We start from the raw sequence: 22,100 nt of genomic DNA on the forward strand, positions 1-22,100 counted from the left end.
CTGTAGCTGTAGCTGTGCTTGCCTCAGCCACGACGACGCTGCTCTTGCTGTGGCTCTTTTTAGGATCCGGTTATGCAACAGCTCTATATACTCACCCTTGGTTTACATTAAGAGTGTTTGTGTTAACGTCTGGATCTCTGGAGCTGCCTCTCTTGCTCCGTAAAGTAAACATTACTCATCACTTCCTCCCTCCTGGGCTCATCTCACTGCTGTGATGTATCTAATGATGTCAGACATATCAAGCAGGTGTTATTGAAACATCAGGCCTTTTGGGAGGAGGCCTGAACTGATGTTACCTCCAGGACTGAGATACAGCGGCCTACACTGTGGAAGGCCTGTGGACATGCCCGTGTGCACCACGATGCCACAGATCGCTCTCATCCCTCCCACCCCATCTTCTGCCTCTGTTGGAATTTTATGCTTTCTGTCTCAGATTCTGTCAAAGCAAACCCTCAGTGTGTTTCCCTGCCAGCTCCGGACAGCTTAAACAATCACAAACACACAATTATGATGAGGCACTGTTTTTGCTCAGCACCCAAGAAATGTAAACACTCTGCCAGCACACGTCATATTGATTTTTCACAGTTTGGAGACATCCAGGCCTGCCATCCAGACTCAGGAATGACATAAACACTTGTCCAGAGGCACGTCAGGCTGTCTGCGGCGGAGCTCGGCTGGATCTGATACAGTTCCTCGAGGGCTCAGTGACTCACCAGCCACTGTATATTCACAGTGGACACTAACACTCATCACTGCAGAATCTCAGGCTTCTGCTCAGTCTGTTTGCTCTGTGGAAGATCATGCTGTTTGTGTAACCTCACTGCGAGGATCTGATGGGGATCATTTAATGTAAGGTATAACATTGGGAGACAGTAACTGCACTACTCAACTAGTACAAACAAACATGCTCCCTCATTCTTTATCGATATTCATATTTATATTCAAGACAGTTTATAAAAGTGTGTTTTTGTTGTACAATGCATCAAAAAATGTTTTAAATGTACTCTTTTTAGATAGATTTTGATGAGTATCAATAGTAGTTTTTTTTATGCAGGTCAGTCTGTTATAAGGTCAGTATGTGGTGGGGTAAAAACTGTAAAATATCCCTCTGACATGTAGTGAAGTAAAAGTACCTGTATCTCAACATTTTACAGATCTTGAGTACATTTTGTTTTATCTTCCACCACTGTCCGTACGTTCTTTTCATCTCAGGCGTGTGTGTGTGTTCTGGTAAGGCTATCATCCATCATGACGTCGGCCTTTAGAAATGGTATTTATGCTCGATAATCAGACCTGTCATCATTCGATATACCTCGATCTGTCCTCTTAAGATCCCTTTTCAGACATCCACTCAATGGCTGCAAGACTCATTAGCATCATGTTCTTTTTTGTGCAGATGTCAGTTGGGTCTGTGTGCCATCTCTCCCATCTGGTGTTTGGGTTTTTGGCGGTGCATAGTGGACGTAGAAGGAAAACAAGCAGGAAAATTCGGAGAAGCACTATTTTGATCCACCTGCAGATTACTGAGCAGTGTTTGGAGATTCAGCAGTAGACATCACATGGGTGTTTTTTTTTTCTTCACACATGAGCGCACCTTCATCATCGTGAGCCAGTTTGAGGCTTGAGTTACGAACATGCAGGAATGTCTGCTCGGTTAAGTTGCGCCTTAAAGAGGATGGAGAAAACTGCCGAAAGGAAAAAAATAAATCAGAGACAGAAAGCAACAGGTGACTGAGAGAATACTTAAAGCAATGCTTAAACATGAGCAGCTGTGATTTATTTGAGTGGTGCTGACAATATGCAAGTGTCAGGTGTCCCTTCATTGCATCAGCGTGCCTGAACTCCCTTGGTAAATTGTCAAAATCATGTTAATCCAGCACCAGGAGCCCTTATTGCTGCGTGCCAGCAAGTTTGCCGTAATAAAACACACATGTGCTTCATTCTGAGAGTTAATTTTCCTTTTCCTCTGTTTGTCTTATGACACTAATCTGATCTGAAGCAGGTGTTCCTGAAGTTTTCTTTAAGTGGCATAATAGTAATACATCCTGTGAAAAAAAAACACTCAAGGGACCAGAAGTTAAGAGGTGCGATGGAGTGAGTTAGACGTGTTTGAGAGAGCAGGAATGAGAATATTTAGCAGGCCACACATGTGTTATAATAGAATAGATGAGAACAAGTGCTCTTGGTCAGGGCTGAAGGTCCTGAGAGTGGGGTCTGTTTTCTGAGCTTTCCCATGGTTTTAGAGCCACATATTGATTCAGTTATCTGGTATGTTGGAGAGGATTGCATGTAAGTAGGAAGATATGGAACATGTTTAATATTTGGACAGGACACAGAGTTATAGAACATGTAAAATTAAGAGTGACTTATATATGAGATACCAGGTTTAGAAAGTTGGGAGAGGATCATGATTAAGGGAGATGGAGCCATTTATTTGTTGTGTATGTGTGTGAGAACAAGAGGCAGACGGAGAGAAATATTTGTGTGTAGTGTAGCTGTTCACTCTCTGCCCAAGCTTGCTGAGCCCGTCCAAAGCTCTGACAGGCTTTTGGCTGGACGCCTTCCACGTGAGTCCAGCAACAGCTGGATGATGGAGAGAAAAGGAGGAGGGGAGCAATGAGAGAGAGAGAGAGAGAGAGAGAGAGAGAGAGCAGAGCAGGCCAGTTCCCAGGCTCCATCCTCTGGAGACCCCAGAGGAGAGGAAGCAGGGTGGAGTGGGCGGGTGGGGGGAGTTGGGAGGGCTGAAAGGGACAGCTGCATTGATGTTGTGCCTGCATGTAGTAATCAGTGACGCTCGATGTGGCTTCAAAGTAACATGATTGCACTAAAGAAAGCCATCCTTCATTTAAGCCTTTCAATAAGTCATCAATAGAATTAAAGCTACTATAGTTCATTAACAATGAACAACAATTATCAACGGATCTGATGACAAGTGTACGTGAACAAACCCACTGAGAACTTTCACCCCACTGCAGTTCTCTTTAGCTCTACGGAGTGTTTTAGCATCTTTCAGCTCACTGTTTTGGTTTTACTGTCAGCAACTTGGCTGTTTTGGTTCACTGTCGGTGCTTAAACAAAGCAGCAAGAGCTCTAAAGACCAACAGTATGGAGGTAAAATCAGAGTGAATGTTAGATTTACTGTAGATTCACCAGTCAAAAACTCGGATGATGCAACTGAGGGCATCCGTCTCTGTTTTTGAATTTAAAAGAATCACCAGAGTTTTTTGATTTGTCAATGCTCACCTGTGAGACAGATCAGCAGACTCGCATGAAAACACTGCAGAAGTCGGTCTGGCCGCTCACTGTGGTGATTTGCAGCGTCAGTGGGGATATCTATGAGCCACCTGACAGAGGCAGGACACTAGCATGCTATAAAAGAATGATTAATAACAGAAGTCTGATGAATGACATCAAGTGACTGTCAGCGGTTGGCTGTTATACTCAGCTGGCTAGCACTGTCTTCATTTTTGCTCCTCTCTTGATGATTATTATTTTCTTGTTTTGTCACACTCTCCTTCCCAAATATTTTGCCTTCCAAGTGACGTATCATTCATAAGTATGTTTCTCTTCATCCTCAGGGCTGCGGGACATCATGTGGAAAATGCGACTGCAGTGGTGTGAAAGGAGCAAAGGTGAGATTTTCATTTGTCACTGTCAATCAATGCTTGTGCATTTTCTTCACTTATTTGATATCAAACCACCTTGTTCGTTTGCAGTTGTTGCAAAGGGGGCTTTTTAAGTTCACAGCAGACCGAAGCAGTCGTGGCAGTGCTTGCTATGTTCTGACTGATGGGTTCAGCTCAGTGGGACAGACTGCAGCTGGGCCTGGGTGGAAAAGCAGTGGATGGGGCTCAGTCACGGAGCAGAGACCAGGACGGGAACAAAGATCAGTTTGAATTAGAGCATGTCCGGACACACAGCTGGGCCGAGGGCCTTACTCCCATCAGAGGGAGGCTCTCAGATACAGTACAGATGCACAAGTGGTGGGGGCACTAGCCTGAACTGGCCATATGCCTTTGAGCTGTCAGCAGCAGCATGAATGTTAAATCACTGTCCTGAAACGTGAAAAGTTGGTATTAAGTGTCTTTAGTAAAGGCGGTTTTGTTGTTACTTCATTTTTTTCTTCTCTAAAGCAATTGATTAGAGACTGTCAAAGCCTGATATATCTCATTCAATCAGTAACGAGTATATTTATGGGACAGCAACTAGGAAAGAAAAAATAAGAACATTTCAGACTTTCCTCTTATTTTTGCCTTTTTGCAAGTGAATTATGGGATATTTGTGTACCTCTTAATCACAAAAAATCCCTCTTTGGTTGAATTAGTCACAAGCAGTAGACATGAGGGGTCACTAGTCACATTGCTTTGTTTTATGTTGTCGCAAGTAAAGGAAATTGGGAACCACTGCTATTAAAGTTCATTTGTTTTTCCACTGCAACTCCTGCTGTGAGTGTACATGTGAGTTATTGGCTCAGTTATATCAGAAGACTGCAGCGTGTTATCCATCCTCTTTGTGCAACAGTCGGGCCTTTTATGGCTCATTCTTACAGCAACAGTAGCCCCACAAAAACAACAGATGTACTCACTGTGTTCAATGGAGCTCGGCCAACCCACTGTGGATTCAAAGCACTGCTGTGTTTTGAAACGTTTCTGAAAGGCCCCAAAAAAACCCATGTGAGCTTTATTTCCAATGATGTCACTTCTGTACGTTGCACAACAGGAGTTGCCGTGGTAACCCTATTGATGATTTCCCACGGTTCAAAATACAGTTTTTCTCCCGACTGATTGAAGTCAGATGTGTTGTGGTCAGAGAATGGAAATCGACCCAAAAGGTTTCAGTATGTTACACGTGACGTTCTCATGCTTGACAGCTCAGAGAGGGTCTTGAAGATTACTGGAGCGTGTCCTTCAAAAACGCAATGCTGCCATCTAGTGGCAGGTAGTGGGAACAAAATCCAGTCACACTGAGTCACTGTGATTGGTTGTGACCAAAAGTAGTTTTTATTGTTTTGTTTTTTGTTAACATTGCGCATAATTCAACAATCAAAACAATAGTTTTCATTATGAAGTCAAATGCAATTTTTAAAAAATATGTTTATAAAAATAAGTGCTTATCCTTTGATTTTTGGCAATGGATTGACTGAATGGATCATAAGCTCTTACAGGTAAAATGATCTCAGTTGACCTAAATGCATGAGATGCACATTTTTGAATGCATCTAAAAAAATGGAATCCCTTTAAATCATTATAGATTATAATGTTACTACAACAATTGATACTAATACAGTAACTCAGTCTAAGACTGAGTTAAGTCATTAAGTATCGAATTGTATAGTTACTGTTCCCCATTCAATTTGCTTTGGGTATCAAACCCATGTCTGATAAATTTATGAAATTATAAAATGTCTTAAATCTGTTTTAAAAGTTCTGTGCCTTAAATTGTTCCTTGTAATCTCAGTAAATATGAATATTTTTATCCTTACATCATTAACCTGACGGTCTGTGCTTCACAGGGTGAGCGTGGATTTCCTGGTCTTCAAGGTAATATGGGATTTCCAGGGATACATGGACCTGAAGGTCCTCCAGGGCCAATGGGCCCCACGGTCAGTACACACACACACACACACACACACACGCACGCACACGCACACGCACGCACACACACACACACATTAAAGTTAATAACCTTACCTGACCTAGTTTGTGTCCCCTTGTCCACACCTGTGACATTGTGAACCAATTCTATACACATCAACTATTAAGATTATAACACATATTTCTCTGTTAAGATGATCATGATGTCATTTGTTTCTTTTAGGGAGGTCTGGGTGAACCCGGAGCTTCTGGACTGAAAGGAGTGCGGGTAAGTAACTAACCATCACAATCATGACATACAGTATGATGTGATAAATGAGACAGGTATTGTCATGAGACAGGTATTGTCATGAGACAGTAATGCTGATATGGCTGTCATCTTGCAGGGTCCTCCTGGTCTGCCAGGTTTCCCAGGAAACCCGGGACTACCAGTAAGTTCCTCCGATCTGTCTAACATCCTGCAGCATCCAGTAAATTTACCCCATAACAATAAGAATGTTGTAAGATGCAATCGCTGACTTAAAAGTAAGACCCTCTAGATAACACGGTTTTAGATGATGCTACTTTTTAGGCTACGTCTTAGGTGTCTGTGGGGAGCTTAGTTGTTGGACTAGTCAGAAAGCTGCGGAGACTTTGTCACTGTAACTGAAAATTGTCTCAAATGGTCTATTTATGTGCTCCCACTCTTAGGGCATCAATGGAAATGATGGCTCACCGGGTTTGCAAGGTATCCCAGGATGCAATGGGACTAAAGTAAGCCACTTCTAAAAGTTGTACTGTGTTTCAAACTGGATTTGTTCACTGTTTGTGCCTTCTGACTGTGTTGTGTGTGTGTGTGTGTGTGTGTGTGTGTGTGTGTGTGTGTGTGCGTGTTTCAGGGAGACAGAGGGAGGGATGGCACTCCTGGTTTTGCTGGTCTTCAAGGACCTCCTGTAAGCAACCGTGACTCGCATGTCAACCAACCAGCACAAATTTCAGCTATTGCCACTGTCCTGTGGAGAAAATATGAAAAAGCATCAGAATTTCTTTAAATGCTTCCTGGTTTTTATACTGACTGGCACACCTTTTTGGGAATAGTCCGGTTGTCTTTGAGCAGCTCTCCTCAGCTCATGTAGAATCGTGTTGCAGTATGAAGTTAAAACATCACAACCATAATAACATTTCTACATGACATGGCAATATGTTACCTAAACAGTGTCTGAAATCCAAATATTCATCCTATCAGAACATGTATAGATATGTTACTACTGTCCTCTCTTCTCAGGGCATCTCAGGAATTCCTGGATTGAAGGTCAGCTGAACTTTATGTAGCTGTTACATTTGTATGCAAATAAGAATGTCCCATCTTCATGTATGATGAGACACTGTTCTACCAAACCATTTATTTGTGTGTTTTCTCCTACAGGGCGACCCTGGTGGTGTGATCGGGATTGTTCCCCTGAAAGGAGACAGCGGATTCCCTGGCACACCTGGATTACCTGTGCGTTGTGTGTGCATGTTGAAAGAAAAAGAGACAAACTAAGACTAAATGTTATCTCAATTTTCATGTAAGTTCTTCCCACACATGTCATTCTCTCCCAGGGATCAAGTGGATCTCCTGGACCTATTGGACCTCCAGGACCTCGAGGCTATCACGGACCCAAAGTGAGTTGGATTGTTTGTCATCCTACAGAGTCAGTGATAGACCTTATGAGCTATGCAATATTGGTTATGCAGAGACACATGATAACCATTAAATAAGAACACCAATCTGTGCTGGAAAGAGCAAACATTATAAAGTATAATCTGTGTAGATGTTTAAACCTGGAAGATGCTGTTGGATGATTTGTTTATCTGTAATATACAGTACTGATATTATCAGTTTGTTTTACTAACTGAGTAACCGTTTGACAGGGTGAACCTGGCTTCCCTGGCCCTCCTGGAGAAATAGTAAGACTATTAAGATAAAGAGTTTACAATTGTAAAACAAAATTCACCATTCTCTGACTTTATCACACAGCTGAGATGTCATGGAACTTCTTTTTTTTTTTTTTTACCTCCTTGCAGGGTGACAAGCTGTCCTATCTGAGTCAGAAAGGAGATAAGGTGAGAATTTCGTTTTTTTCGTATGTTGTCTGCAAAAATGCTGCATTTCTAATATGATGCTTTCACTGTAGAACTAGAGGCAGCAGTAGCACTTCAGTAAGTCAGTAATAAAACAGTAAGAATGGGCTAATATATTTCTTAACGTGGGTTTTCCGGTAGGAAATATTTAAATAAAGTTTTGATGGTATTATCTTAAAAAAACAACAACATATAATTCTTCAGTTTTTAAAAAAATCACCAAATTTGGAGAAACATTGTTTTCACTGGATGATTTGCTTTTTTGATTACATTTTGTAACTAATTGTTAACGCATTGCTCTCGTGAAAATGTATTGCTTGTGGAAGTTGTTGTGATCATTGCGGTCTTCCTGAAGGGGGACCAAGGATTTCGTGGCCCACCCGGACCTCCCGGACTTCCATTAGAAAGAAGGGGAGAACCTCCCACAAAGATCATACCTGGACCACCGGTACTCGGCACTTTAAAAACAGAACAGATATTGTGCTAAATTTGGCTATAAATAAATCGCAAATATTTGTTTATATGTACAAGATGACTTGGATTCTGTGTTATTTCCTGAATGTTTTTGTGCTTTTTTATTCGTAAAGGGTGGGAAAGGAAATCCAGGGGATAAAGGAGACAAAGTTAGTATTTTACCTTTAAATGTTGAGGTGTATGGTTTACAGTAGATTACTGTCCACACAGGCTGTTTGCTATCCTTTTGTTCATTTTTTTTTCCTTTGCAGGGCTATTGCACCCCACATCACACTGGTGTCAAAGGGGAAATCGGTCCTGATGGACCAAGAGTAAGTGATAAAAAATGCGTCTCTATGGGATGGTACAATAAACGAAGAAAGACTTCAAGAGACAGCAAAACTAATTAAAGTGAGTGTTTCTGTAATTTCAGGGTAAATCTGGCAAGGATGGAGAGGACGGGCTGAAGGTAACAATAATTTACTATATTATTCACCTCCTATACTATACTGCCCAACTGTTGTTTGCTTTAATCTTATGAAATATGTATGCTAAAGTACATAATACTTTCATACAGGGAGAAAAAGGCTTCCCCGGATCAGGTGGATACACTGGTTCTCAGGTAACTGATTAATCTTGTATTTACTCTGCACATACTCAAGACTTTAATCTGAAACTTAGATGATCTCGGAGGTGTTATGGTCAGACAGAGTAAACTCTCCGTCTTGTTTCAGGGTGAAAAGGGAGAAAGAGGACCACCAGGTCATGTAAGTAATCCCTCTCATCCCTCTTTCTTTCACTCTTATCCTCTCCCTCTCTTTCCCATCAGCTACAAAGACATGGATGATTTCTAAAAAGCTACCAGCAGATGTAACCACATATTCATTCAGTTAAAATGTGAGAGCATGTTAAATGGGCAATCTATTAAACATCATGGCTGTGGCCTTGACTTGAGTAATCCCTCAAGGTGATTATCAGCAACTTAAAATTAGTCCCCGAGAGGCTAAGTAGGGGAGACTAACCTGCGGACACGCTGGTAGTAAATGATGATAAGAAGTTCAGCAGTCAACTCATTTGAGTTTAGGTAGATTGGTGGATTAAAACTTAAACATAATCTTAAACAATCTTATATAATTTTAGGGTGATGGTTCCCCTGGTTCTCCCGGTCCTCGTGGTTTTCCTGGGGTACACGGAGAAAAAGGTAAAGTGAGGTCATAGTGTGCCACTAAATGGTCATACGCATATGCGGACACGCACACATGCATAAACACCTATTTTGGATCAGGTCCCATGATATGATATATTTTCTCATAATCCACAGGTTTTGCTGGTCCTCAGGGAGAGGCAGGTCCACCAGGTACAATGACACAACATTTCAACATAATATAAGACCACTGCATTTAGACGGCATTTGTTAGTCAGACACATGCTAACCTGAATAACACACTAACTGGCTTTCTTGACTTGTACTTCAGGCCAGCAAGTGGAAGGGCCTCGAGGGGAGAACGGTCAGAAGGGAAACGTTGGTGAGAAAGGAGAAAGGGGTGTAGAAGGAGAGTCTCTCGTTGGACCTCCAGGACAACCAGGGACCACTGGATCGCCTGGACCACCTGGACTACCGCGTATGTCTTATCTTTGAATAATATAACTAACATTTCAATAATTGACATCAAGGAACACCTTGATAAAGTGCATACCTCTATATATAAGTGTATATATGTGTGTGTGTGTGTGTGTGTGTGTGTGTGTGTGTGTGTGTGTGTGTGTGTGTGTGTGTGTGTGTGTGTGTGTGTGTGTGACAAATGTTTGTGTTGTATGCTTTGACATGGCCGCACAGTTGACCCTAATGAATGTAACAACGAGAAAGGAGTTCCTGGCCCAACTGGACCTCAAGGGTTACAAGGGGAATTGGGACAGAAAGGTAAGAACGTCTACAATTAATGCTGATTAATACGAGTCATCAAATACATTTATGGAAATTCTATGTTTTTATCTTTGAGGCGTAATGATACCTTTGTGGGCCCATGTACAATATGCATCATGTATTATCTGCAGCTGGACAAAATTTTAAGGACATTTAAGTGCATCATATTATTTTAATTGATAAGTCTGTGCCTCCTTTCAGGTGACAGAGGAGATACCTGTGTTCAATGTGAAGCCTTCGGCCCACCTGGATTACTTGGCCCCCAAGGCCCTAAAGGAGATCGAGGTGAGTGAACAGTGATCATATTCAAATAAAATGGTGGTGTCTTGCCACACGACTATTAGGGCTCTGAGCTAAATATGTGAGGATCTCTTTCGCCTTCTGAGTACTTCTGATCACAGCTGTGAATATTATTTTATTCCAACATTTTTTCCTTTGCATTGATACTCACTAGATTACTATTGAATGAATATGACGTATGTACAATTGTCCATTTTCACCTGGCAGGACCTCCTGGGCTAGTAGGCGGCAAGGGAGAAAAGGGTGTGTCTGGCTATTCTGGACAATCTGGAAGACCTGTGAGTAGAATAATGTGTGAAATACTTTGGGCAAGGTCTGAGCTGAATAATTTCACAATTTATCCTTCATTTCATTGAGGAAAATGGAGCAACAAGACCTGTTGCTCCATTTTGACCTATGTGCATTTTGACCTGTGTGCAGGGTTCTACCGGTATTCCTGGGTTGATTGGGGCACCTGGTGCTGTTGGTGAGCCAGGAGACATTTTCGCAAATCCTGGTCTGAAGGGGGACAAAGGTCTGCATGGTATTTCTGGTACACCGGGGCAGTCAGGTCAGGATGGACAGCCAGGGAGAGATGGCCTCCAAGGTATACCTGGCTTCAAAGGAGAACCAGTAAGTGTGTGTCTGGTTTGTTTGGTTAAGCAAACTATCAGGATATCAGGACAGCATGAGCTAGTCTATAATATAGTTTCAGGATTTATTGTCAACTTAAATCAAAGTAGATTGGAAATCGCCTTTCTCTGATTGCTTTCAGGCCAAAGAAGGCATCAAGGGTGAGCGTGGACCAGATGGGGACCCTGGTCTTATTGGGCCTCTCGGAGAGAGGGGTCCACCTGGCCTGCCAGGCTTCGGTCGACCAGGAGAGAGTGGAGACAAGGGCAGTCATGGGAGACCAGGCCTTCCTGGAACTCCTGGACCATCTGGTAGGCATGCCATGTACACAATGAGAGACCAACAGATACTGTGAAAAATGCACTCATCTAGTCAAAGAGAAGTAAAATCAAACTTTAGCTCAACCGCACATCTGAAACTCAGCAAACACACACTGAACATTAAGCCAGTGATAACATATACCTTGTGTGCACCAGGTACAAAAGGTGAGCCAGGTAAAGGTGTGAGCACTCCTGGACCTCAGGGAATACCTGGAACACGCGGAGAAACCGGCATACCTGGAGTTCAAGGTGAGCAACACCATAGTCAGCATGTTTTCATTTTAACTCCACTGCAAAAAATATGATTTACAATTAGTCTTTTGAGGGTTAATCAGTGAACTTAATCTTATGTTTGATCAACAAGTATCAGCATGTGATTACAAAAAAACGAAATAAATTGTGGTGTAGAATTGTTGGTGATTGGTCCTGTTTACCCTGTAACGTGTTGTTGGTTGCAGGTGAGAAAGGCCTGCATGGAGACTCTGGGTTGCCAGGTTTCCCTGGAGAGAAGGGTGAACACGGACCCCCTGGAATTGGATTTCCAGGCCTAACTGGCCCTGAAGGTAAGTTACTCCATGATGACCCTATTCCGCCTCTCCGTGGATCAAAGAAAGTATGTGGATACTTACAGGTCCCTAAAGAAAAAGATCAGCATTTGGATACAGTGTATGAATTATATGTACATAAACAGAGCACATGTTTTATCCATGTTTCTAGGAATCAGTGGAATTCCAGGAGGTCCAGGATTACCAGGAGATTCTGGAAGACCAGGACAGGATGGCTTGACTGGACAACCTGGTACACCTGGGCAAAAAGTGTGTATTTCTCTGCATTTGTATAATTCAACATTCTACCTGACGATTAGTGTTCTGTGCAACTTCCTAAAGTTAAAGTTAGATTTGAAGTTAGATGATGTTTCTTTCTTTGGATGTTGCATTGAAATATATATTTGAGAGGACTTGGTTTATGAACATTACACAAGTGCCTTGTTTTTATTAGTCCAAAGCTCTATTGTTACAGAATACAATTCAAATCCAACAACAAGAACAATACTAACATTTATTTTTCATGGACATGATACACTGTGAGATTTGAATGTCATCAGTCATCAGTGCTTATGTCTATATTCTGCAGGGTGACCCAGGGCGGGGTCTTCCAGGTCTAAAAGGTTCTCAGGGTTCCCCAGGAATTATTGGCTTCCCAGGAGAAAAGGGTATCATTGGACAACATGGTGTTCCTGGACGAGAAGGCCAGACAGGAGGACCAGGACCTCAGGGAATCAAAGGTACTGCAAGACATGCTTGATTAGTCCATGCTGCAGAGTTAAAAGGCCCATCATCTGTGCCATGTACAACTTATTTTTTCTTTGTTCTTCAAAATAAGGTGACGTGGGACCCCCAGGATCTCGTGGAGTGGATGGCTTACCAGGTGCTCCAGGTAAAGGCTCCCCTGGAGCTCCTGGACCACAAGGACCAGCTGGAGAGTCAGGACCATACGGTGAGCACAAACTTTTCATCCAAACATATGGACCTTTTTAACGGAAGACATTTTGACCTGTCACTGAAGGTAAAGCAATTATTGTATAATATGGTAATAATAATGTTCAAATAATATGATTAATGAATGCGTGCATGAGTGCATGCATGGACACTTGAATGAAACACAGCCATTGTAATGTTATCAGTAACTCCTGTCATAATGTCAGATTATGAAGCAAACTCTTCGTATACCTCACCTGTCAATTGTTATGGAAGTCACTACAAATATATTTGTATGTGTGCATGTTGAACAGGTAGGGAAGGTGTTCAGGGAGAAAAGGGCTACCCAGGTCCTTCTGGTCTGGACATGCCGGGGCTTCAAGGAGATAAGGGAGCCAGCGGGTTCCCAGGAAACCCAGGTTCCAAAGGACTAACGGGGCCACCAGGCTTCCCTGGCAGGGATGGACTCATTGGAAACCAAGGTGAGACTGACTGATGTGCGGGTGTTTTTTTTGTATTTTTCTTGTAATTGTTGTACTTGCACAAATACATAAAGGTTGGTCCCAAATACAATCAATGTAATGTTCGTTTCTACAGCATTAATTCATTCAGTCTAACAATGTAGTGAGTTTTTATTTTTTATCAGAAATACCTGAAGTAATTTCAATGCATCTACTTGCCATTCTTGTCTTCAGTGTGTATGATATTGTCAATAAAACTCAACATTTCCTGTGCACATTTCACATTAAAAGCCTTCAACGTAAAGGAGGGATTATGCCCTTTTAGCTGCTAGAAGGCTGACATATCTTTGCAGGAAATGTTTGGGAGTAGCTGAGCGCTGAATGAAAAACAACAATGTGGAAATGCGGAATGGAATTAGTTATGAATTGTGAATGAGTACATGTAATGTAGGATGTTGAGTATTCGTACTACCATTCAATTTGAAATGAGGAAGGAGCAGGGTTGACTTTTAGAGAATTTTCATAATTTCCCTCCAGTGGTGCCGTACTAGGAAGGCTGCATGGGATATATGTGTTCGATAATTGAATCCTCTGTCTTTTTTTAATCTACATTCATCCATCCATCCATTTTCCTCCGCATTCATTTCACTATAAAGTATGTATGTTTGTTTACCAGGTTGGAAAGGTGAAATGGGGGTCATAGGGACACCGGGAGTACCAGGATTTCCTGGACCACCTGGTACATCTGGATCTACTGGACTCAGAGGTGAGGAAAACCAAACTGTGAAAACTAGTTCTTTCATCAGCCTCCGTCATACTGGTAAAAAAAAGATGTTTTCAGTTTAAAAAAAGATTTTTACTTCTCACCGTCTCTCTTAGGTGATCCCGGTATTACTGGACCTAGAGGTGATATTGGAGTGACTGGAACTAAAGGAGAAAGGGGAGACCAAGGTCTTCAGGGACCTCCTGGGAACATGAGCGACGTTGACATGGAGCACATGAAGGGCGAGAAGGGAGACCTCGGAAACATAGGTATAAAACAACATACTGCCTTTGGCTCAATAAGAGTATATGGTTGATTTACTACAAACAGGTTCATTGGTGATTCTATCTATTGACCCACAGTTTAAGAAATATCTATTTTTAATACTTTCTTTTAGCATCTTCCAGCCAATCATTTTCTATAAAGTTCATTGCAGATATTTATACGTTTAATGAAGTAGAATTAACAAATACCAGAAAATAACTAAGAGACCCCCCCCCCCTCAACCTCTTTCCAAAAGATTATTTAAATTGGACTTGTATAAATTATTTTTTTAATTCCATTTTCCCATCAGGTACACCTGGGGGCTCTGGAGAGAAGGGCCACCGTGGACTTACTGGTAACCCTGGAGTGTCAGGCAAAGATGGAGAGTCTGGATTACCTGGACAACCAGGTGAACACATGATCACCTAAACAGCAACCTAACATGTGTTGAATTTCTTTATAGGATATCTAAACCATATAGAATTCATGTCGTAATCATTTGTGTCCTACTCATTTAATTTGACTATTATTTCAGTCAATTCTCTCTGCACTTGCTTAATCACGTGATGAAAATGGAGGGAAAATATAGTAGATATTAATTTTCAGGTGAGAAAGGAGACCCTGGTTTCCCCGGAGACCCTGGCAGGATGGGACCAACTGGTCAGAAAGGCAGTGGTGGAGAGATGGGAATACCAGGTATGATCGCACAAACAAAACAAACTAAATGTGTCTCATGACAACAACCAGTGACAGTGCGAGTGTGTGCAAACATGTATTGTATGTGTTACAAACAAAGACCGAAGTGTAAAACGCTGTATTGAGGATATTTCAAGAAAGGGGAAACCCACATTTCACATTCTATTGCATGTCTTGTGTGTGTGTGTTTGTGCAGGTGTGGTTGGTCCAAAGGGTACTAAAGGAGATTTTGGTACATCGGGACATCCGGGATTCAGAGGCACCGACGGACAGAAAGGAGACAAGGGAATATCTGGTGAACCAGGTATTGGGTTCCCAGGACATTCAGGAGAAAAGGTAATCCACTTCCTATAACAATTCTTATTTTTTTACAACACTAGTTCTATGAAAATAAGTTTTTGAGACTTTCACTGTGGCTCTATGAGCCCGAACAGTTAAAAAAACTGTTAATCATCAGTACCTACCTGTGTTTACTTCACTGCACTCCCCTCCCCTCCTCTACTCTCGCAGGGTGAGACAGGCCAGGCAGGTTTCCCAGGATCACCTGGAGAGAGGGGTGTGAAGGGCCATGAGGGTATGCCCGGCAAGCCAGGAGTGCAAGGAATCAGAGGAGACAAAGGACTCATTGGTTATACAGGTCAGATTTCAATCTGTGTTGTTGCATTCATCACATTTGTCTACAACACTAGATGTAGTATTTATACATGTTGTTATTCCATGTGAGTTCTCATCGGGCTGTATGTGTGTTGTACAGGTCAGACGGGTAGATCAGGTGAGAAGGGAACCCCGGGGCTGCCGGGGTCTGCAGGAGAATCTGGTCGTGACGGTCGGTCTGGTCAGTAACAGGATTATTTACTCAGCTAGTCAAACAAATGGTCACGTATTAATCACAGTAATCATTTCATTTGTTCAAGGTTTGATACAACGTTTACTTCACAAAGACAGACGCAATCGTGCGAGATCAGTTTTTGTTAAAAGGGTTTTGTCTGTTAAAAATCCACTGAGGATTTAATGGTTAGTAACATAGTTTGTCAATTTGTTCTCCTCCAGGTGAAGGCGGCTTGCAGGGACCGCCTGGTGTTCCCGGAGAGAAGGGAGATGCTGGAGTGGATGGTATCCCTGGATCCTCAGGGGAGAGAGGAGACCAAGGTTAGTGTCAGAGGAGTTAGGAGGATGCTACATGGCAAAAATGTACTTGTTTGTTGATAAGCTGTCACGACACAATGAACAATAAACCTCTCAGCCTAGTATATCAGCGTCACTCTGGCTCGGGACCCTTTATTTACATTACATTACATTACAGTCATTTAGCAGACGCTTTTATCCAAAGCGACTTACAATAAGTGTATTCAACATCGGTTTTCGAGAGGACAACTAGTCACCAGAAGTAATAAGTGCATGTCCCTACCTCAAACAAGCATCTAAGAGCATAAACCAGAGCCAACGTACAGTGCAGAAACAAAGGAATGCAATAAGTGCCACAAGCTAATATAAAAACAATAAGTGCAATAAGCTAGTATGAATACAGTAGATGCTAGGTAAGTGCTAAGCGGAAGGGTAGGCCTTCTTGAAGAGGTGAGTTTTCAGCCTGCGCCGAAAGATGGGCAGCGACTCTGCCGTCCTGACGTCAGTGGGGAGTTCATTCCACCACTGTGGGGCCAGGACAGAAAACAGCCGCGACCGGGTCGATCGGCCGCAGGGACCTCTGAGCGACGGGGCAACCAGTCGCCCCGAGGTAGCAGAGCGAAGTGGTCGGGCCGGGGTGTAGGGCTTGACCATGGCCTGGAGATAGGAAGGAGCTGTTCCTTTCACTGCCCTGTAGGCTAGCACCAGAGTCTTAAACTGGATGCGGGCTCTTACAGGTAGCCAGTGTAGAGAACGGAGAAGGCAAGTTGTGTGGGAGAACTTGGGGCAATTGAACACCAGGCGAGCTGCAGCTTTCTGGACAAGCTCCAGAGGTCTGATGGCCAGCGCCGGGGCTCCGGCAAGTAGTGAGTTGCAGTAGTCCAGGCGGGAGATGACAAGAGCCTGGATTAGCACCTGCGCCGTCTCATCAGTGAGGAAGGGGCGAATCCTCCTGATGTTGTAGAGCAGGAATCTGCAGGAGCGTGTAACCGATGCAATGTTTGCTGAGAACGACAGTTGGTCATCCAGGGTCACACCCAGGTTTCTCGCAGTCCGAGTTGGCGTCACCACGGTATCATCAATGGTGATGGACAGGTCTCGGTGCGGGCAACCCTTCCCCGGGAGGAACAGTAGCTTGGTTTTGTCCAGGTTGAGCTTGAGGTGGTGTGTCGTCATCCACTTCGAGATGTCAGCCAAGCATGCAGCGATGCGTGCCTCCACTTGAGTGTCCCCGGAGGGAAATGACAAGACCAGCTGGGTGTCATCGGCATAACAATGGTAGGAGAAGTCATGCGAGCGAATAACAGAACCCAGAGATGTTGTGTAGAGCGAGAAGAGAAGGGGGCCCAGGACTGAGCCTTGCGGAACCCCCGTAGTCAGTATGCGTGGTTCCGACACAGAGCCCCTCCATGACACCTGGTAGGATCGACCTGTCATTTGTATTCAACCTGTATTTAACCTTCGACCAGACTCTCAACCACTACTCGCACATTTTACTGGAAGACACAACGTCTTGTTTGAGTGGTCAAACCACCCATAAGCTTAAATCAGGGGTTAGCAGAGCCAAATCAAGTGAAAACTAATGATGTCCGACACGTGGCAGGTTCAGGTCTTTTTCTTAGGCAGCCCTAATATCTGCAGACCCCTCACTACCAATCCAAAAATTACAGAGAATGCCTGTAATGTACTTTTTGTCTGTCCTTCCCCCCAGGGTTACCTGGACGAGATTTCCCTGGACCACCTGGGGTGCTTGGTGGCCAAGGTTAGAGCCCTTCCGCCATTGATTTGTATAATCCGTCAATCACTGGAGCCAAGCAGAGTTTCATCAGGTGAAATTTCTCTTTCCCATTCCAGGTGACAAAGGTAGTCCTGGCTTCCCTGGCACTCCAGGTAATCCAGGTGTCCCTGGTATCAGAGGCGACAAGGGACTTCCAGGCTCATGGGGACCCCAGGGGGAGACAGGAGAGAGGGGGCTCACAGGTATCTCTCTGGAGGGCCCTAAGGGAGAGAAAGGAGAGACGGGACAAGCCGGAGAATCAGGTATGCCATATAAATGACAGTCAAGCAAGTTATTACGTGAATGAGGACCTGTTGCTAAAATGTTGTAGTACAGAGCCACTGATGCAAGACAAGCGTGTTTAGAATACCAAAAACATTGTGTGTTATATTATGTGTTCTTCTTCTCTTTATCCAACAGGATCCTCAGGAGTACCAGGACTCGCTGGTGGGCCAGGCAGAGACGGCCAAAAGGGAGACAAAGGAGACCAGGGCCTCCCTGGTTACCAGGGAGAGTCGGGACATAAGGGTGACTCTGGAGTCACTGGACTTTCTGTACGTCATTAGGCTGTTTTCCATCACTTAAGCTTTATACTGTACATGTTATTTGCTCATATGCAGGTCAGTGCTGCTTTAATGCTATTTCTGTGTGTGCGTGTATTACAGGGACAATCTGGCCTTCCAGGTATCGATGGTCAGAAGGGAGGGAGGGGATTGCAGGGTGTCCCTGGCTTCCCAGGTGATTACATAATACAGTGTGTGTGTGTGTGTGTGTGTGTGTGTGTGTGTGTGTGTGTGTGTGTGTGTGTGTGTGTGTGTGTGTGTGTGTGTGTGAAAGAGTACTGTATTTTTACAGAAATATGAGAGGAAAGATTCGTTTTTATTCCCGTTATTGACAATTAAAATGCACTATTCTTGAAACTATAGGTACAGGGGGTAATTTGGGGGACATTGGATTCAAAGGAGAACTTGGAGACAGAGGATTCCCAGGAGTAAAGGGTAAACATGGAGGGGAAACCCTTCAGTGTTTTATTACTAGAATCATTCCAATACATAATTCAGTCTCTGGTAATCTAAATGAGCAACTGGAAAATGTTGTCTAAAGAGATTGTATATTTTAGGCAATGAAGGACCCCCTGGTCCCCCCGGCCCCAGCACCTTCATCAAAGGAGATATCGGGTTCCCAGGGACACAAGGCTTACCGGGTCCCCAGGGGCCATCTGGGCTTCCTGGACAGAAAGGACAGCAAGGTGACATTATGCCTAAAATTGTGTAATACACTGTGTAACCAAAATGTTCTCCTGCTCACCTCTCCACCGCATCTAATTTTCTTATTGATTCAGCATTTGTGTTATTTTTTCTCAGGTGTGACAGGTCTTTTGGGGCCAAAAGGTGACGATGGCATTCCTGGATATCATGGTCAGTCTGGATCCAAAGGAGATCCTGGCCTGCCAGGGCCACAGGGTGAGAAGCACACAGGGATGAAAGGTGATAGAAAGGTAAGAACTGCTGTGCTGTTGCTGTCATTAATCATTCATTACTCTGTCTTCAGGACCCAGAGGATACCCTGGCCCTTCAGGACCTGACGGTGTTCCAGGTCAAGTGGGTTACCCTGGCCCCTCATCCATGGATCACGGGTTCCTGGTAACCCGTCACAGTCAGACGGTGGATGTTCCACTCTGTCCCGAGGGAACCTCCCTCATATATGATGGCTACTCCTTGCTCTACATTCAAGGCAACGAACGCTCCCATGGACAGGACTTAGGTGAGAAACACAACATGTGGATGGAGAAAATGGGTTTGTGGCTTTAGTTACATGTCTCCCCTCTCTGTGTTGTAGGTACGGCGGGCAGCTGTCTAAGGAAGTTCAGCCCCATGCCCTTCCTGTTCTGTAACATCAACAACGTGTGCAACTTTGCCTCTCGCAACGACTACTCCTACTGGCTCACCTCCCCTGAGCCCATGCCCATGAGCATGGCACCCATCACTGGTGAAGGCATCAAACCCTTCATCAGCAGGTATGTCCGCATTTCTATCCATACTGTTCTGTTTTAGGTATTCATGATCCTCATTTGACCCACTCCTCTCCTATATGTGTGTGTGAACAGGTGTTCTGTGTGCGAAGCCCCAGCCATGGTGATAGCAATTCACAGTCAGACCATCATGATCCCAACATGCCCTCACGGCTGGGACTCTCTATGGATTGGCTACTCCTTTGTCATGGTAAGACAAACAGGATCAGGTTTCAACAATACATTCATTTCTTCCTTACACCGCTGACGTGCCAAGAAAGCCAAAGTTGTGCGGACTATTTTTTGTTGCATTTACATTATTTTATCCAAGAAGTAAAATCAATATCAAGTTAATTGACAATATTAAGAGGAACAGTAGATGTGCTACATGTGAATATTCCACGTAAGCAAATGTTGAAGGACTTACGTTACATCATGCTGTAAATGCAAGTACAGATAACTTGTCCTACCTTATCCCCAAACCATCCCAACCACATACCCACCCCAATTTTCAAAAATCTCCCATTTACCCCATCCTCCCTACCAATGGCAGTGTGACCATAGTAATCCATACATATACAGTACATCTATCCATTTACAGTGTCTTTGCAAGACAATCCCCTCTGAGTAACTCTTTTTGCCTGCACAACTTTCAGAAATCAAACAGTAACTCTTTTCAAGATGTGCTTAATTTGGTTAATGAGCTGTTCTCACTGTGTGTGTTTGTGAAGCACACCAGTGCTGGCGCTGAGGGATCAGGCCAGGCTCTGGCCTCTCCTGGTTCCTGCCTGGAGGAATTCCGCAGTGCTCCATTCATCGAGTGTCACGGCCGTGGAACCTGCAACTACTACGCCAACTCCTACAGCTTTTGGCTTGCCACCATTGAAGACACTGAGATGTTTAGGTAAGACAGAAAAACAAATATTGTATTTCTTGAGCCCCCCCCTTTCACATGAAAGAGTAACTTAAGGGACAGTTCCCCCAAAAATCAAAAATACTCTTTTTTTCCCCTCTTACTTGAAGTGCCAGTTATCAATCTACATGTTCTGGTTTGAGTTGCCTAGTGTTATAGATATCAGCCATAGAAATGTCTGCCTTCTCTCAAATATACTATATGACACTAGACGTATTCAAAGCGCCAAAAAAATGAATTTGAACAACTCAACAGCAATGCCTCTTTTCCAGAAATCATGACTCAGTTACTCAAGATAATCGACAGACATTGTTGTGAGCAGTTTTATGTAGGAACTGTAGTTTCTACATGAAACTGATCTTTTAAAAGTCTGTGGATTACCTTAAGAGGAAAACAAAGCTTTCCTTGTGTATTTGTCTTGTTTGGTGATGTTTTTGCATCACTGCTTGGTGTGGAACAGAGCACACCCAACCACACCCTTCAGTGGTGCTGTAGGTGTTCACAGCTGAAAAGCGTCTAAAAATGTAAAGCAGAGATGGTGGTGAAACAATGCTTTTTAGCCTGGAGTTAAGTTACTGTTTCAGTTTTGGCCATTATCTAATTTCCTCCACATATACATTGTGAGCTTGATAACAAAGGTGGACTTCTAATGTTTTTCTCTCCACCTCTTCCCAGGAAACCTGTCCCCACAACACTAAAAGCAGGCAACCTCCGAACACACATAAGCCGCTGTCAGGTGTGCATGAAGAGGACATAGACCTCCACTCCAGAGTCCTCCTTCCTAACAATGCGAGCAAAAACGTGTACGCTGACGTCCTCAACTTGGCTTAACTTGCTGTTTTCAGACGATGGTGCTATTTCCCTGCATGTGTGAGAGGAGAGGGACAGAGACGTGGTTTGCAAAACAGTCGGAGACTAAACATTACAAACACAGAGACCAAGCGGCCTTTTGTTCCATGCAGAACACAACATGATCACAACATGTCTCTAAAGAATTGCTCCCAGTTTACCACTGCACTGAGTACATGCCCCCTAAACTGGTAAACTGGTGTTCATATTGTGTGAGTCAGGTGCTATACAATTTTACTTATCTCCCTTTTTGCATTTTGTTTTTTTTCCTTCTCCCTTCCCGTGCCACAGCATTCAAAGATATAGCCTCATTTTATTCTATATTTTTAGCTCTTTTAAACATACTAATGAAATGGATGGGACTTACCACTGGTTACAGACGCTTGCCATTCGCTAAATCACCGCAATGTTGCCGACACACATATATACTTATCACTGTGTTGTAAATATAATGCAT

At 43.4% G+C, this 22,100-nt stretch overlaps 1 protein-coding gene across 1 annotated transcript in view; it reads left to right on the top strand.

Annotated features, from left to right (window-relative positions):
- col4a1 (collagen, type IV, alpha 1) overlaps nt 1-21,551 on the top strand; it is a 34,923-nt gene extending 13,372 nt beyond the window's left edge. The window contains exons 3-53 of the mRNA XM_076111838.1: nt 3,574-3,632; nt 5,513-5,602; nt 5,818-5,862; nt 5,981-6,025; nt 6,285-6,347; nt 6,473-6,526; nt 6,859-6,885; nt 7,000-7,074; nt 7,176-7,238; nt 7,488-7,523; nt 7,641-7,679; nt 8,053-8,145; nt 8,285-8,320; nt 8,423-8,482; nt 8,584-8,619; nt 8,728-8,772; nt 8,885-8,917; nt 9,291-9,351; nt 9,472-9,507; nt 9,626-9,772; nt 9,988-10,071; nt 10,276-10,359; nt 10,582-10,652; nt 10,795-10,986; nt 11,129-11,297; nt 11,463-11,555; nt 11,765-11,869; nt 12,024-12,121; nt 12,441-12,591; nt 12,690-12,803; nt 13,099-13,266; nt 13,922-14,011; nt 14,125-14,277; nt 14,583-14,681; nt 14,879-14,968; nt 15,165-15,304; nt 15,479-15,605; nt 15,723-15,803; nt 16,019-16,117; nt 17,805-17,855; nt 17,948-18,133; nt 18,291-18,424; nt 18,536-18,608; nt 18,797-18,868; nt 18,991-19,119; nt 19,235-19,333; nt 19,422-19,634; nt 19,710-19,887; nt 19,978-20,092; nt 20,613-20,785; nt 21,470-21,551. Of these exons, the coding sequence (XP_075967953.1) occupies nt 3,574-3,632; nt 5,513-5,602; nt 5,818-5,862; nt 5,981-6,025; nt 6,285-6,347; nt 6,473-6,526; nt 6,859-6,885; nt 7,000-7,074; nt 7,176-7,238; nt 7,488-7,523; nt 7,641-7,679; nt 8,053-8,145; nt 8,285-8,320; nt 8,423-8,482; nt 8,584-8,619; nt 8,728-8,772; nt 8,885-8,917; nt 9,291-9,351; nt 9,472-9,507; nt 9,626-9,772; nt 9,988-10,071; nt 10,276-10,359; nt 10,582-10,652; nt 10,795-10,986; nt 11,129-11,297; nt 11,463-11,555; nt 11,765-11,869; nt 12,024-12,121; nt 12,441-12,591; nt 12,690-12,803; nt 13,099-13,266; nt 13,922-14,011; nt 14,125-14,277; nt 14,583-14,681; nt 14,879-14,968; nt 15,165-15,304; nt 15,479-15,605; nt 15,723-15,803; nt 16,019-16,117; nt 17,805-17,855; nt 17,948-18,133; nt 18,291-18,424; nt 18,536-18,608; nt 18,797-18,868; nt 18,991-19,119; nt 19,235-19,333; nt 19,422-19,634; nt 19,710-19,887; nt 19,978-20,092; nt 20,613-20,785; nt 21,470-21,551 (4,856 nt within the window). The remainder of the gene's footprint in view (nt 1-3,573; nt 3,633-5,512; nt 5,603-5,817; nt 5,863-5,980; nt 6,026-6,284; nt 6,348-6,472; nt 6,527-6,858; nt 6,886-6,999; nt 7,075-7,175; nt 7,239-7,487; nt 7,524-7,640; nt 7,680-8,052; nt 8,146-8,284; nt 8,321-8,422; nt 8,483-8,583; nt 8,620-8,727; nt 8,773-8,884; nt 8,918-9,290; nt 9,352-9,471; nt 9,508-9,625; nt 9,773-9,987; nt 10,072-10,275; nt 10,360-10,581; nt 10,653-10,794; nt 10,987-11,128; nt 11,298-11,462; nt 11,556-11,764; nt 11,870-12,023; nt 12,122-12,440; nt 12,592-12,689; nt 12,804-13,098; nt 13,267-13,921; nt 14,012-14,124; nt 14,278-14,582; nt 14,682-14,878; nt 14,969-15,164; nt 15,305-15,478; nt 15,606-15,722; nt 15,804-16,018; nt 16,118-17,804; nt 17,856-17,947; nt 18,134-18,290; nt 18,425-18,535; nt 18,609-18,796; nt 18,869-18,990; nt 19,120-19,234; nt 19,334-19,421; nt 19,635-19,709; nt 19,888-19,977; nt 20,093-20,612; nt 20,786-21,469) is intronic.
- Nucleotides 21,552-22,100: the final 549 nt, after the last annotated feature.

This window comes from Anarhichas minor, unplaced genomic scaffold, assembly GCF_050575085.1.
Source record: "Anarhichas minor isolate MPS153535 unplaced genomic scaffold, ASM5057508v1 ptg000004l, whole genome shotgun sequence".
In the NCBI taxonomy this organism is placed as follows: Eukaryota; Metazoa; Chordata; class Actinopteri; order Perciformes; family Anarhichadidae; genus Anarhichas; species Anarhichas minor.